Source organism: Poecile atricapillus, chromosome 11, assembly GCF_030490865.1.
Source record: "Poecile atricapillus isolate bPoeAtr1 chromosome 11, bPoeAtr1.hap1, whole genome shotgun sequence".
Classification (NCBI taxonomy): domain Eukaryota; kingdom Metazoa; phylum Chordata; class Aves; order Passeriformes; family Paridae; genus Poecile; species Poecile atricapillus.
Genome location: NC_081259.1, coordinates 2,472,443 through 2,487,482, shown reverse-complemented (window position 1 = coordinate 2,487,482; position 15,040 = coordinate 2,472,443). Strand labels below are relative to the sequence as shown.

General features: G+C 46.9%; 1 protein-coding gene across 4 annotated transcripts in view; it reads right to left on the bottom strand.

Annotated features, from left to right (window-relative positions):
- Positions 1-14,663, bottom strand: part of IGDCC4 (immunoglobulin superfamily DCC subclass member 4) — an 86,976-nt gene extending 72,313 nt beyond the window's left edge. For all 4 annotated transcript variants that reach the window (XM_058847187.1, XM_058847188.1, XM_058847189.1 and 1 more), the window contains exon 1: positions 14,468-14,663. In XM_058847187.1, coding sequence (XP_058703170.1) covers positions 14,468-14,576 — 109 coding nt within the window. In that variant the 5' untranslated portion in view covers positions 14,577-14,663. The remainder of the gene's footprint in view (positions 1-14,467) is intronic.
- Positions 14,664-15,040: the final 377 nt, after the last annotated feature.

The following is a 15,040-nucleotide window of genomic DNA, read 5'->3' as shown; positions in this document are numbered from 1 at the left end:
CGACACATCTCAAGTGCATCCAGCTTCAAATGAAATAGGTCTTTAAACTCTTTTCCACATAGTTCTAACTCTCTTGTTGTCTGAGGGCAGGGAAGACCAGAAATGGGAGTAGCTGGTCCAGTGGCTTTGATCAGTCAGCACCAGGCACCAGTGCAGCTCCCAGCCCTCCATGCCAGCACCACATCCTCACCATCAGAAACACACACACTTAATTCTCTCCTCAACTTCCTCTTCAGATAAAGGATCCTACAAAGTAGGTCTCCAAATGCAGTATCAGTTAAATTACTTTGTAATAACACACAGGAATATCTTTAAAATATGGTTACATCCTGTTCCAGAAGTCTTAATGAGCCATATTTTTAGTCCAGGAATAACCTGAAAACCAGCAGAGACACACTGCACCACTAAAACTATGTCACTGTAAAGCTATTTCATTATAAGCCACAGCTCTCTTTGCACAGATAATTTCTTCCAAGAGCCCAACTAAGCTGTTACAAGGTTTTCCAGCAGGCACACGTGTAAAGCAGCCAGAAATAAGCCTAATATACCAGGCAGAAGTTGAGAACCAGGAGAAAGAAAAGAATAAACAGAGGAGATGGGTCCCTTTCAACACACGTGTCTCAGCAGAGGTCACTGCAATGACTGGGAGCTGGAGGAGGGCCAGGACACCATGCATGCATCTGTCAGGGATCCCACCCAGGCTCCAGGCAGGCATCCTCACACACACGGGAGCTGCAAGGCTGGAGAAAGCAGGAGCTCCAGCTCAGACCACCCAGCCTCTCGTGCCTTGCACTCACTACCTGCAGTGACAAAGTGACTGACACAGCCACAGCTGGCAGAGCTGCACGAGGGAGCACAGACCATCCTCCAACAGCCATTTGCATCCTCATCAACATCCAGAGGTGACAGACTCGTGGAACACAGAGGCAAGGCCAGGTATCTGGCACCCCAACTTGCTCAAGCTTCATGCGAGAAGCAAGGAGTAGACGAGGTACAGACAGGATCCAGACATGACGGTGGCAGACACTCCGAGGACATTTCTGCTCATGCTCAGAGGTTTGAAGAATTCAGCAGCACCCACAGCAGCTCATTCCCAAAGCCCCTGGCCTGAACACTGCACTGCCTGGGAGTCCTGCAGGGCTTGTGACCTCAGACAGAGCTGAGGAGAGGCACGGACACAGCCCCCATCCATCATCCACAGTTCTGGGGAGAATGATCGCTCTCCCACTCCCTCTAAAGAGAAAACAAATCACAAAGACACCCCAAGCAAATGCTGGTGGACTGACACCCTGTCTAACTCAGAGGGGCAATGTGAAACTCCAGTGGCTCTCAGGCTCTAGAGAGAAACTCTGAATTGCTTTCCTGGAAGCAGCACCTTCCCCGATCCTTGAAGAAAGCCGGGGTAAGGGAATACCCATACACTCCTTATCTCCTTAACACGAGGAAAAGAACAATCTAAAATGGGCTTCTCTTCTGAAGCCCAAAGCTATCTCAGAAAAGCCATGTTATCTCCCAGCAGCCCAAAGCACTCCTATTTGTTATAGAATAATAAAGCCATTACTACTGAGCAATCACATTATTACACTGTTTTTTTTACATGGCTGTAATTTAACAGTTCCTCACTGTTTGCTTTAGAAAATCTATTCTTGAAAGGTCTATAAAATTATGAACTCTTGCTCCAGTTTGAAAACATAGGCACGAGCAGGGATTTCTGTTTCCTAACAAATCACATACCCCTACTAGTAAATACCAGCTTATAAGAAACATCTTTTGTTTATTGAAAGTAAATAGCATGTGGACATTTTAAACAAAAAGAAGGTGGGAGGCAGAGGGGGGGACAGACAGATTATGTTTTCCACTTTCATTTTGCCTTGTGTCTAAACAAACAGTCCCTAACAGCTTTGTTTTCCAAACCAACTTTCTCCCAGCTGCTATCTGGAACTACAGAAAGGGAAAACAATACTCAAGATGTACAAGGATTACTTGACTTTACACACTCGTTTTACTCAGCAGTCAGTGGTCTGGCTACACAAGCCACAGGGAGAGTTGCTAGGAATAAGCAGTAGGCTTGGAGAGACTGGTTGGCTTCACATCAGTACTGGGAGGGTTCACTCAGACCCTCATGCCATGCCAGAGGGAATCAGCATTTTGCCAAGCTTTTGTGACAGGTCCCAGTTTTGCCACAGGAACCGATCCACTGCCTTCCACCGAGCCACAACCGTACAGAAACTTGGAAGATGATTCTAACAACAGCTTAGAGAGGAGGTCAGAGAAAACAGCTCTTACAGACCATCAGGGACAGCTACCTGAAAACAAACTATCACCCTGATCTTTTCAGCCATGGTTTGTACTGTTTCCATAAAGTACAGGAAGTACACAGATACCAACCCAAGAAGGCACAACAAATTATACCAGGATGGAGCACACTGTAATGTTTCTGAATTTTTCATCATCTTCAAGATCAAAGATATTAATAATCAAAGATCTTTCTCATCCCTCTGCCTTCAACTGATGATCAAGGCACCAAATATTCCCACACTCCTTTTTCCTGCCTTCTTGCTACACAGTTTAGTGTTATTTAGACCATGCCTATCTCACAAGTTCCTTGCCCACAAGAGAAGTAGCAACACTTCACTAAAGTTGCAGGGTGGGAATAGCTAGAGTTAATATTTTGATCCATTTCACTCAAACAGCAGAAGATTCCTTACATCCAGGCATAAATAGAGACACATGACTTGAAGAGAGTCTCAGAAATGATGTGCAAATACCTGGCTCTATCACAGCTCTCACACATCACTGAATCCTGCTGTATTTAACCCACCACTTTTTTAACTGCCCATCATGCCACAACCAAACAGCCCCTCCACAGATGATGGCCCAGCCCCTTCTAAGCTGGACCTTCACGAACATTACCCAAAAAAGGCATTTGAAGGGCCTCAGATGGAGTCCAGAACATGGTAACTTCTCACTTATACCTCATTCAGCCTATCCAGGTCTTGCAGGACAGCACCTGTTCAACTGGGAATATGAGAAGCAAACCCTCTGCACGAGCCCTTTCACGAGGCCTGTTTCTCCCACAGCTGTGTAGCTGCCACAACAGCAAAGTCCCCCTGACAGCACATGGATTTTACTGCTACTCACAGTGCAAATGAGATAATTAGGTCAGAAATCTTCAAAGCCCTGCCACTGCTGTGGGTAATGAGATTCTGCAGTTCACCTGAAAATAAAAATGGAAGGAGAAGGATAGGTAAAGCTCCTTCCCTACCAACAGCCTGAAGTCAAGCTGTGAAGCCATCCAGGAAACAGCTTAGTCCAGCTTCCATCATGAAGAGGTCCTTCCTAGCAGCTGGGAAGTCAATGCATGAATACAACCCTTAAAAAAGAAGAGCATTCATACAGGAAAACCAGGGGCACAACGGATTTGACAATAAAACACAAGGTACAAGCAGCCAAACTGCCACATTTTAATCAGTGACAGCCCTCTTATCTTGCTGTGTGCTGGCTTTCTCCCTTCAGAAAGAGACCAGATCACATTCCTGTTCTTACCTGAAATACTGTCTTCAAAAAAAAGGGGCAGAGAACCCTTCTACAGGCGTGTCACTTCAGTGACAACCCAAGACACAAACACTCCTAAGACTGAGGCGAAAGCTTTCACAACAAACAAAATCACCTGGCATGTATTTAGAACTATTTATTGTACAATTCTGTCTTCTGAAGCTAAACAAAGAGCCTCTCTTGTTTGCTCTTGATAGGCTGAGGTTCAAGTCTGGAGTGTGTCTTCAGGGCAGGGTGTAAAGCCATAATGCAGAGCAGCTACAGAATGTCAATGAACAGCTCTGGTTTCAATCCTACCAGGAGCACAAGGAAATACACATATAGACCCTCTTCCTGCTCCTAGTGTTTTCCAGCTCTCTCCAAACAGCCAGCCTGTCCTGCAGAGTCCCTGCAGAAAGGCCTAGATGTGCAACTTGTCACTCAGAGAGGACAAGAACCAACCCTCCCATGCTGCATCGAAAGTAAGTCGTCTACTCTCAAGAAGAGAAGTCAGGCTCGTCAAATTCCTGCCAACTCTACTGCACTTCCCAGGTAATTGCACAAACCATGAATTAATAAGAAATAATGAGCCAGCACACAGGGGAAGAGAAGACAATTCAGAACAGCAACAAAGAGAACTAATGGAAAAGCACATTTTAATAGCAGTGCAGACGACTGTCACTGCAAGCCCACATCGCCCCAAGAGAGGCGCCACTTCCCTGGGAGGACACAAGGACACACAAGCCACCCACACAGTGCAGGAACACAAGACAAAGGTGAGGGGGATTTGGGGCAGGAGTTAATTTTGCAGAGAACAGACACCGTGGGCAATCCTGACAAAGCACCAGCCTGTCCAGGGACAGCCTTGTCACCACCCACCACATGTCCTTCGGGAAGTCACAAAACCCATCTGGGCTTCACTGCCTGGCTTCAGCTGCAGAGTCTGACAGCAGCTCCCTCCATGGGCGTGGACCATCCCTGCTTTATCTAGACCTGCTCTGCTTCTTTCTGTTATCACCTATCCACAGGTATGTTATCAATGCAGCCAGCCAGACTTGCTGGCACAATAGCAGATAAAAGAGGAGGTTTGACAGAGAAAATAATAAAATGGGAGATGATAAACTGTTAAGTCAAAGGGGTGCTCAGAGCTAGACATGCATGATCTTACCAAGGACGTGTCCACCTTGGGACTTTAATCTTCCTGGCTTAATTTCTTACTTAGTCCTGTTTGAAAAGACAGTATCTGGTTGTGATCTGGAAACTCAGTTACCATCCAAAGACCAAAGTGATCTCTTACAGCTCTCAGGGATTGTGTTAGGAAAAATGGCAATATAACAGCCATATCTGTGGCTACAGGAATGCACATGAAGGTGGAGGAAAACAAGGAGCAGTACAAACTTTTGAACATGGTTAGAACAGAGGGTCAGAATGGGTGGAAATCTGCCCTCCCATTTCCAAACTTAAACTTACATCTATCGTAACAACAGGAGAAAAATACATTTCACAACCTATTTCAAAAATGCCTCACACATACTAGGCTGTTTAACTTTCCAGCATCTACAGTGCATTTACCCACTGTCAGCGCAAGTTTCTCTTCAGAGCACATAAATCTTTCTGTTTTCCAAAGCTGCAGCCAGCTGAAACCTGACAGTTTGAGGACAAAGCAGTAAAAAGCCCGGGTGTACTTCCAAATGGTGAAGGACACGCTTTCGACACACAGTATCTGAGCAGCAGAATCCTTTTGAGGACTGTCACACCACTTTGGGGCCCTCCTGGATCAACGGGGATCCAGGCTCGGATGTGATGCTTCTCCCTGGCTGTCTCTGGCCTTCTGCTTATTTCACCAAAACACATCTGAAAACAACACCTGGATTTACATTGAGATTTCAACAAAAACACTCCAGATCACCCTCTTTTCTCAACAGTGAGGAGAGTTTTGCCTCTGTGCATTCAACTGCTAGATGAGCACTATAGATGTTGGCTGCTCTGGACCAAGGAATCCAACTTCATTTATTACTAAAACCAGACTTATTTCCATTAATCTAGACTAATTACTGCTGCTCCTCCTTTAATGAGGTCTGTTGTGCCTCAGCTCATAACACCAGCACATGAGAAACCCTCATCTTCATAACCAAGCCATTGTGGGCCACTTTGAACAGCTCCTTCTCTACTGTTAGGAACAAATTGTGAGAATGATGTTTCTTTCAGAGAGCCAGTTTTATTTCAGGGAATGCTGTGTGATCATTCTCATGTTCAGGTCAACAACAGCCTTGCAAAATCTCCTTTATCCAACTTTTACTACTGTTGAGCAGAGATTAACTTGAGTCCAACCCATATTAGCCAAGGATTATTCGTTAGTCACCAGCCTATAATCACTTGCATTTTCCAGCAGAAACATTTACATTTCTCAGAAAACGTGCAGAATAATCCAAGTCACCTTTTTAATGAAATCTATATAAAAACACACATCCACATTGTTGTTTTCCCCCCTTCCAAAACACACAATTAGTTCAGCTTAGAAAATGCTATAAAAATCAGTTCTGTCAAATTTGCAGTCCAACAAATTTTCTTCTGGCAAGAAGAAAATACACCCTATGAGGGCAGCATTTTTTTAAACCTCACAAACTTTCAAATACACAAAAAAAGTATTCAGGAATTTTCATTTACAGGCCTGCACATACCACATACCAAATACCAATTTAACCTTTCTGTTTAAAGTCTAAATGGAAGTTACACAGATGTGCCCCATCCTGATGCTTCCTCTGGTTTCCTGCATGTGAGCATCCTGCTGCAACCCCCCAAATCTGCTTCAGCAGCAGCTTGGCTGCTCTGCAAAGAGACACTTTTGGAGCTGAAAGTTTCTTTACTTTTCCCTTGGCTGGCTCTGATCCCATCACATCTGGAAAGCCACATCCAGCTTTCAGACTGGTTGTCTGAGCTGAATGGCAGCTCTGCACTGAGCTGGGAGGAACTGGTGCCCCAGGGATCTGCACGGTCTAGATCCAAGAAGTCAGGCTTTGAACTGAAGCAGTAAAAGATTTCCCCAGCTGAGCAAACACCTGACTGCTGAGAAAAGCAGGGCTTACTTACTACTGTTACTGTAGAAGGCTGAGATTATGGATGGAAAACAGGTGAAAAACTTAAGGACCTGCATGTACTTGGCTCAGTAAAGAGGTTATCAGGAAATTCAGTGAGGGTACACATCCTCACAGGGAGGCTCTTCACACCAGTACCTGTCTTCACACACCCCTACAAACCCCAGCTGGGTGAACTCAAACTGAAGGTGCACATCGCTGAGCGAGGACGTCAAACCAGCCTCCCGAGGGGCTGTGATGGACAAGCACCCACAGCAAATGTTTAAGTTAGAAATGGGTGTTCTTTTTAAGAGATGCTCTTTTTCAAGTACAACCATTCAACCTGGAACAAGAAACATCTCAGCTTCCCACAGTACACAAAAAGGCAGCACAATATACTGCTTGCCTTAAACATATTGAACTATCCTAAGTGCCTTCACTGGTGTAAAAAACAAAGAATGATCTGACAGCTCAGCCTCATGCCCAGATGCGGAAGTGCTGCTGAAGCCTTTCACCCCTCACTTAACTCCTCTGCTGCTAAACAGCAAATCCTGGCAGCAGCCACAAGCATGAAGTAAATGGGAAGCTCTTCTCTGCCAGCAGCTGGGAGAAACTTCCATCTCTCCCCACTTTGCATGTAAAGAAAACTCTACAATAGTACTTGTGGTAATGCTGCTCGCCAGATTTTCCACTGACAGACTCTTGAGGAAAGCCTCCAGATAGGAAGTCTGCTCCTAAGGACCCTCTTCAAGTGGATGACTTTTGATTTCGGGAACGTATGGTTCATCTTCTTGAGGAACCGTTCCTTTTGTTTTCAGTACAGAGAAACAGAGTACAAAGGAAAAGAAAGAAAAGTTGCATTTACTGTGACCTAGGGAACATAGAGCTAAATAAATTTGATCAATATTTTGATTTCTCTGACAAAAGCTGCAATCAGCACTGACACAAACAACTGGTTAGCAAGCTGGGGGGGCAGGAGGGGTGAATCAAACCAGAGTTTCAAGATACTTATCTTTCCATCACAACAATTGCCACCAATGACAGTAATTTGCATGGCTAATAGGCAGTATTATGTTTACAAAACCATTCTTGGGAGGGAAAATCTAAACAATTTTTGCCAACCCAGCAAAGGAGCTGGTGTTGGATCAGATCCTGGGATTGTTTTTCCCCTTTTATCTTATCTGAGGGTATTTTGCCAAGATGCCTTGCCATGGAGAAACACCAAGTGCCCTCAGAAGTGCCTTCAGGAGCCACACAGACCTGTGAAGAATATGCTCACCCTCCTGTCACAGCCTGAATTCTCCAACAGCAGAGCTGTCCCAGCCTCCCTGACAAGGGGAAATACCTATCAAGCAGAAGAACAATGGAGCCAAGCCAGCAGACCCAGCTCCTCCACTCCACACCACACTCTGTACCCCTCTGCTAAAGATAACCTCCAATGAGCCCCTTATCTCCCACCCAGGGGCAGGTCCCATCCCCAAACCACATGCTGACCCCCCAACATCAGCCTGAACACTTGCTAATACTCCACCCTCCCCAGTCCTTGGTTTGGTTTTTCTTTCCATGAAAAGCTTCCTGTCCTTTCGTTATGAGCTTTTTCAAGGCTTTGCCACAGACAGACAGACAGGTAGGTGGATGGGACTGCCAGGGCATAGAAATGGGCTCAAACTGGCTCAATCTCTCTGTGTAATTAGGAGGACCATGCACATCATTCCTTTAAAGCAGCACAGATAACCCCAGAAAGGTAAGGGCACATTTTCACTAGATCATCAGCAAAAAAGAGACAAAGATTTCCAAGAGAACATAAAAGCCTTCTCACATGCACAGAAAAAAATCATCAGTGAACTCTTGACTAGTTTTAGTATCAGGGAACATTCCACTTTTGTCTGGAAAATACATGCACCCATTCTGCAGCTGTATCCAACAGCCAGCCAAGAGCCACAGGGCAGTCCTGCCTTAAGTGCAAAACCTGAGGTAAGTCTGGAACCTGCAACCACCGACAATGCCTCTGAAAAAAGATTTATCAAAGCCCTGAGTACATAAACAGTCAGATTTTGCCAAAACTTTCAGTGTATTGACAGGGCATGGGAAATCCATTTCATTAAGTAATGACCTTTTGGTCACACCAATTAACTTTATCATCTATTGACAGTCAATTTAGAAACAATCAAGGATGCACATTTCCCAGCACATAGTAAAACAGATGAAGGACTTTATCACATCTCTGCTGCCAGCCTAGCATTGCTTCTGAATCCAAGGTTTGCTCAACCAAGTTCTGCCATCCCAGCACCATTTTAACTGTTTAATTTCCCAAAGCCTTACATTTAACAAGGTGCTAAGCCATCCCAACTCCAACGGGAACATGGTTCAAAGACCCAAGCAGGAAATGAGACCAGGGAAGTCCGTCAGAACAAGGGAAAGAGCCACAGCAGATTGAGCACAAATGCAATATTTTTACATGCTAGATTTTAATTCTCCCACCCATCTGGGCTGAGAGCAAACCTTGGGGATGCTCACATTTCATTAACACACCTTTAATATTAACGACCTGTCCTCAAGAACTCCATGAAAGATCTGTAAAAAAAATTATAACATAAAAAAACAAGATAGAATAAACCAGGTTATTCCATAGCTCAGCTGAATTTCATACAGCAATAAAAGGCAATTGTGTTTAAAATGCTGATAAAGATTTTTAAATAATTTGAGAACATCTGATACGAAAGTTTCCCTGGAACACAGTAATTGCTTATCACAACCACCACAAAGCATGTTTATTACCCACGGAGATAAGACACAGCAGCTGCTGGACTTCTCAGATAAAGCAAGCCCATATCACAACAGCAGGATCACATGGATTAGGAGCAGGAGAGGATCTGACTCAGAGACACCAAAGGGCATCAGTGACATGAACAAAAACACGTCCAAGGGAGAAGCTCCATGACCTACACACTCACAAAGTGTCCTGACACCTGCAAACAGGACAGTGTTACATAGACTCAGACACCTGGTTTGGCTCTCCCATGGAATTTCCCTCTCAGCAGCTGCAACTCCAGCAGATTTTTACCTTCCTACAAGGAAACACTGACCAGCTCTTCCTCTCCCTTGAAGCCTCCATCACTCTTCAGAATTAGGAAATTTAACAGTGTTTCAAAGATGACTTCAGCATACTATACTAGTAATAGTCAAACAAATTAGAAGCTCTTCAGACTTCCCCCCATGTCTGGTGGAGGGTTTGGCAGCTCTAGGAGGGCTTGTGAAAACACAGCTCAATGCTGCTTTCTGTGAAGGTGGCAGATTCAGTGTTAGCAACTGTGGATCCTCTCACCAACAAGCTGTTAAGTCAGAAAAGCAAAAGTAATATTTGGAGGTCTTACTCAAGGGATTTAATAATTTAAATGATTAAATAAATTAATAATTACTCCCACTTACTCAAGGGATTTAATAAATGCAATAATGGTACTTAGAGTGATGCTGTTCTTCATGTCTACAGTGTGTAACAGCATCCTCTGCCCATTGGGAACAACTGGGGAAACTGAGGCAGAGACAGCAAGTGACCAACACAAAGACAATGAAAAGGGCCAAAGTCACAGCAACTCCAAATGCTGTGTTTGGAAGTGCTTTCCCAAAAAGAGAGGAAAGCAAAACAGACACCAAGTCCCATAACACAAATGCTGGTGTAATAATAAGTAATGTTTTACAGCAGAAAAGACCTCAAAAATAATCAAGTGGATACAAAGACTTGAGATCATGATTTCCTGCAGTTTTATGCCTTGTAAGTGGATTGCCCAGTCCTACCTAAACAAGGTTCATGATTTGCTCAAAGCTCTTCCTGCCATTGAGGCACTTCAGGTTCTTCCACAGGTGGGTTTTCCAGTGCCTCTCCTTCAGTCCATGCAGAAACTGCATCTAATGCCTCTACTTGGTCACTTGTTTTCAAAAACTCCGAATTCTCCATGTCCAAACTTATTATGACTGATCAGCAGGTCCAGGAATTGTTGAGAAAAAGAAAAGGGAGAGGAACAGACAACTGGATGGGATAATTACACCTCTTCAACTTCAAAAACCAGCTAAAAATACTGTAAGCAAGTGGATCCAGTTCTTCTCCAGAAAGTAACAAAATTGCACCAGAGTTGATTTTGGCCCAAAGTACACTTGGCAAATACTGATAACAAGGATTTACCATATCCCCTCTAGTATTACAGCTGACTATAAAACAAACATTTGCTTCCTACTGATAACAAAATGACTATGATCACTCAGGGTTTGTAAAGGTTAGGGATCCTGTCACCCAAGGCAGACTTGTAATTCCTAGTGTTCACGCAAAAAATACCCTGCATATAACACTGGCCTCAGTTTTCCCTCAGGTACCCACTCACCTCACGCAGAGATAAAATTTGGGATGGATTCCAGCAACAAATTACAATCAGATTAAATATTAATTCCCAACTTAATTATATAACCATGACTAGGCTTAATGGCCTTGAAGCCATTTAACCAGGAGAGGAGCGTGTAAATTGTGCAAGCAGCGTCTCTTATGCTGCAAATGCCCAGACTGGTCCACAAGCACCTAGATTTTTTCCCCTGGGAGAACAGCCAGCCTTTGGAAAAGCAGCTCCAAGGGAGGTAAGAATTCAAATCATCTGGCAAGCAATATGGTATCAGGAGTCACAAACCCGTGGGACAACACAGCACTCTGCCCTCAGGATAGCTGTGCACTAGAGTGAGAAAAATCATGTATGTGCTGAATACTTATTGATGGATTTCATCCTCACCTTTGAAAGAGAGGAGCATCTCCATGTTTGGCTAAAGATGGGCCATGAGGATGCCAGCACAGATGAAGTAACTGGCCCAGGATCACAGTGGGCACACAGGAGAGATGCCCTGTATGCCACAGCCCACCCCAACACTTCACAAACTGAGTGCCCCCAGTGCAGAGACACCTGTGCTGTCCCACAGAAGCTGTCTCCATCTCCAAATCAGGCTGCATGCAGGGAAAATCATCCCACTTCATCCCCAGGGAAAGGCAGACTGCCAAATATTTTCCAACTCTTACTTGCGCCATTCTGAAGTGTCTCATGTACCACCAGCAGTCACCCATCCCCATGGGGCCCCCACAGCAGATCAAACCTGCTACAGCTGCCAGGAGAAAGTCTGCTGCAAAAGAGGGGGATATGCCCGAAAATGAGCCCATTCTACTTCACTTTGGACTTGGAGGCACAAAAAAAACCAAAAACCCAAACATAAAAAAAGGAAAAAGCTAGGGAAAACAGGAGAGACAAAACCAGAACCAAATCTGAGCAGTTTCTCCTTCAGCTTCACGCACCAGAAGAGAAACAGAAATGCCAGCAAAAGAACTCCCATGCCTGGCTTGGAGACTGCCACTGTCACAACAGGCACAGCACAACGGCAGCGAGAACGCTGCCCCTGGAAACGGGATACAGGTGAAGCCTCACCAGCGCTGTGTGCACGATGTTTTGCAGTGTCAGTGCCCCCCGTTTCTCGGGGCCTGTAGGAAACAGCCCTTCCCTGCAGTGCCCATCCCGGTGACACCGCAATCCCGCGGTCACAGGGCCGGTGACAGGTAGGTGACATCCTGCGAAGCGCAGGTGGCCGCAGCAGCAGGGACACGAACAATGGCAACGCCGACTTCCCCGGCACGGGCTCGCACGGCAGGCAGCGGCTGCGGGGTCACGCCGCCAAGGCGAACGCGACAGGAAGGATAAAACAAATCACAACTCAAGTGAGGTGATGTCGAAAAAGGAAATCTGTTCTGTAGCAGGAGAACTCAACCACAAAACCAAACTATACAAACCCAGATGGATTTCAGCTGATCCCTCGGATGGAAAGCTCAGCGCACTTCCACCAACACATCCCCTGTAGAGAGTCCCAAGGAAAGGAACCAGCACAGCCCCCTTGTTGAAGTCAACTGAAAAGGGGTTGTTTAGTGCTTGGTTTTTTTTTCCCTTAAACCCCTTTCCTGTTACTGCAGGGAAAACAGGCTCAAAGTCAGACAGCAGAAAACACTGGATCCCATCCCCAGCAAGTGCACACACTGGCACTGCTTCCATCAAGTCTGGAGGGGGGAAGGTTTTACACTCTACTTCTCTCCTAGGTACTTCATACCCGGTGAGGCTTGAACTTTGGATCAAAACACATGAGGCTTTGGGATCAAACACAGACTTTCCCAAAACCATTTCAATCCTCTGCCAAATTAATTTCAGACTGAAACAAGTCCATGTTTTTCTTTTCAGAATCAAACCCACCTGTTGGAAAGCACATCCACACGTACCCAGCAGCACGTCCAAGGACTGTGCAGATGCACTCACTGCCTCCCTATACAAGATGTGGCCCATTGTTAGAAAACAAACAGCAACAATTTTCACTAGTTGTCTAATTGCTTGCAAGAAACACCAAGAACCCACAACTGCAAATTCTCGCAAACCATCTAAAGTTTTCTTGTTAAAGTGGTTTTGGAAAAAGCAACATCCACTCCACCACCCCCATTTTTTCTGGTTTGTTTTTTTTTTTTTTTCTTTTTAAATGATTGTTCTCCATTACAAGCCTTGGGATCCACTTGGCTGTTTGCTCAAACACACAGGAGACACAGCTCCCACTCAGTCCAGCTACTCACACGGCTGCTGGTGGGGTCACAACCTGCCATCCATCTAGGAAAACCCACACTCACTGGTGACAATAGGCCATTTACATGGACTGTTATTCACTTCCACAACAGCCACCATAAAGCTGCACCTATGTTGAATCATAACCTACCCTTAACAGCAGCTCACAAGGTTCTGAGAAAAAAGAAAGAAAATAGAAACAACCCTGCAGCCGTCCACGTGCTGTTATTATGCTCTGCTGAACCTGAATGCATCATAAAAGGAATAAAAATGTATAATGACATAAGAATGGCTCCTGCACCACAATACCCTGTTTAGGGGGATTTTAAACGAAAGCAAGTCCTTGGCACACACTCACATTTTTTGGTGTGGATCTGCCAGCCTGTACCTTTCCAAACCCTTCTCGGGGATGAGAACAAAACCTTTTGCAGGCTGTGTGCACACACAGAGAACGAACCCCACACCCCAAGGTCCAACAGTTCAGCGGACCCTCAATGCAAAACTTCGATGGCAACCACAGAAAGCCACCAACAAGCCCGACGGCCGTGTACGTGTGCCCTCGCACGGCGCCGTTTGCGTAACCATTACAAAACACGAGCGCGAGGAGCATGGCTATTCCTGGGTCACTTCCTTGACCAACGGGACATCTGCCTACCCGTGTGTCCCATGCCAGCAGGAGCAGGGCAAAGGAAGCGAGGATCCCCTTCACAGCCTTGCTGGACACCTGGGTCTGCTCTCAGCCACCCTGTGCCGGACAAGCGCTTCACTCCCCACCACCCTGGCACAGGCACTGGCCCTCTGGCGGAAACTTGCCACTGTCCAGGCAGAGGCCGTGGAATGCTGCTGCTGCTGCTGGTCTGCTGTCCCCCCCAGCCCATACACTGACAGGAGTTCCTGTGGCAAGTGTCACCCCAATATCACCCCCTAAATGATGACCCTAAAGGAAGCACCATCTAGGCATGGGCCATGAGCACAGCTATCGTCCGACCTGGAGGAAAGAAGGGGATGAGGAGAGGGGGGGAAATGGCCACGGAGGGACGGGACGGCCACTAAGGGAAGAAAGGACAACTGGGGTAAATGGCCACTAAAGGGGAAGAAGGACTGGTACAGCGGGTGACCGGCCAGGGAGCGCATCCCCGCGGAGCCGCCCACTACCCATGTGAGGGCAGGTGGCACCGCGGCCGCCCGCGGGCTGGGGGGCACCGACCCCTTCCCACCCTCCTCTCCCTCCTCACCCACCTTGCACGGTCAGGACAGCGAGGGCGGAGAAGCAGAGACAAAGCAGCAGGTCCTCCAGCGCCATGTAAGCCCCGCCGGGCGCCGGGAGCAGGGGCCGCCGCGGCCACATCTACGAGGGGAGCGCGCTCTCCCGCCGCCCCACCGCCATCTTGTGCGAGCGCCCCGGCCCCAGCCCCAGCCCCGCGCTGCCCGCCGGGCCCCGCTGCCGGGGGCGGCCCTGGGCTGCCGCTGCTCCGCCTTTGTCAGCGGCCCGGCCGCCCCTCCGAGGGGCTCCTCCCGCCGCCCGGCAGCGCCCGCACCAACAGGTTGCTGCGAGCCCGCGGCAGGGGGAGCGGTCGCGCTCCCTTGGGGCGGGGGACGGCAGGTGCGGGGCTCCTCCGCCCGCCGGCGACTCCACAAGCCACAAACATTTATAACATTTTATTTAGGTTTTTAAAATTTTTATTTTTCAATCTCTTTAGTATTTTTTTCCGGTTTTGCCACGGGTGAGCGTGGAGGGTACCGAGCCGCCTCCAGCTGCCGCGCTCCCCTCACGGTGCTGCCCGGGGACGCCTCAGCCGGCCCCGGGAGTGG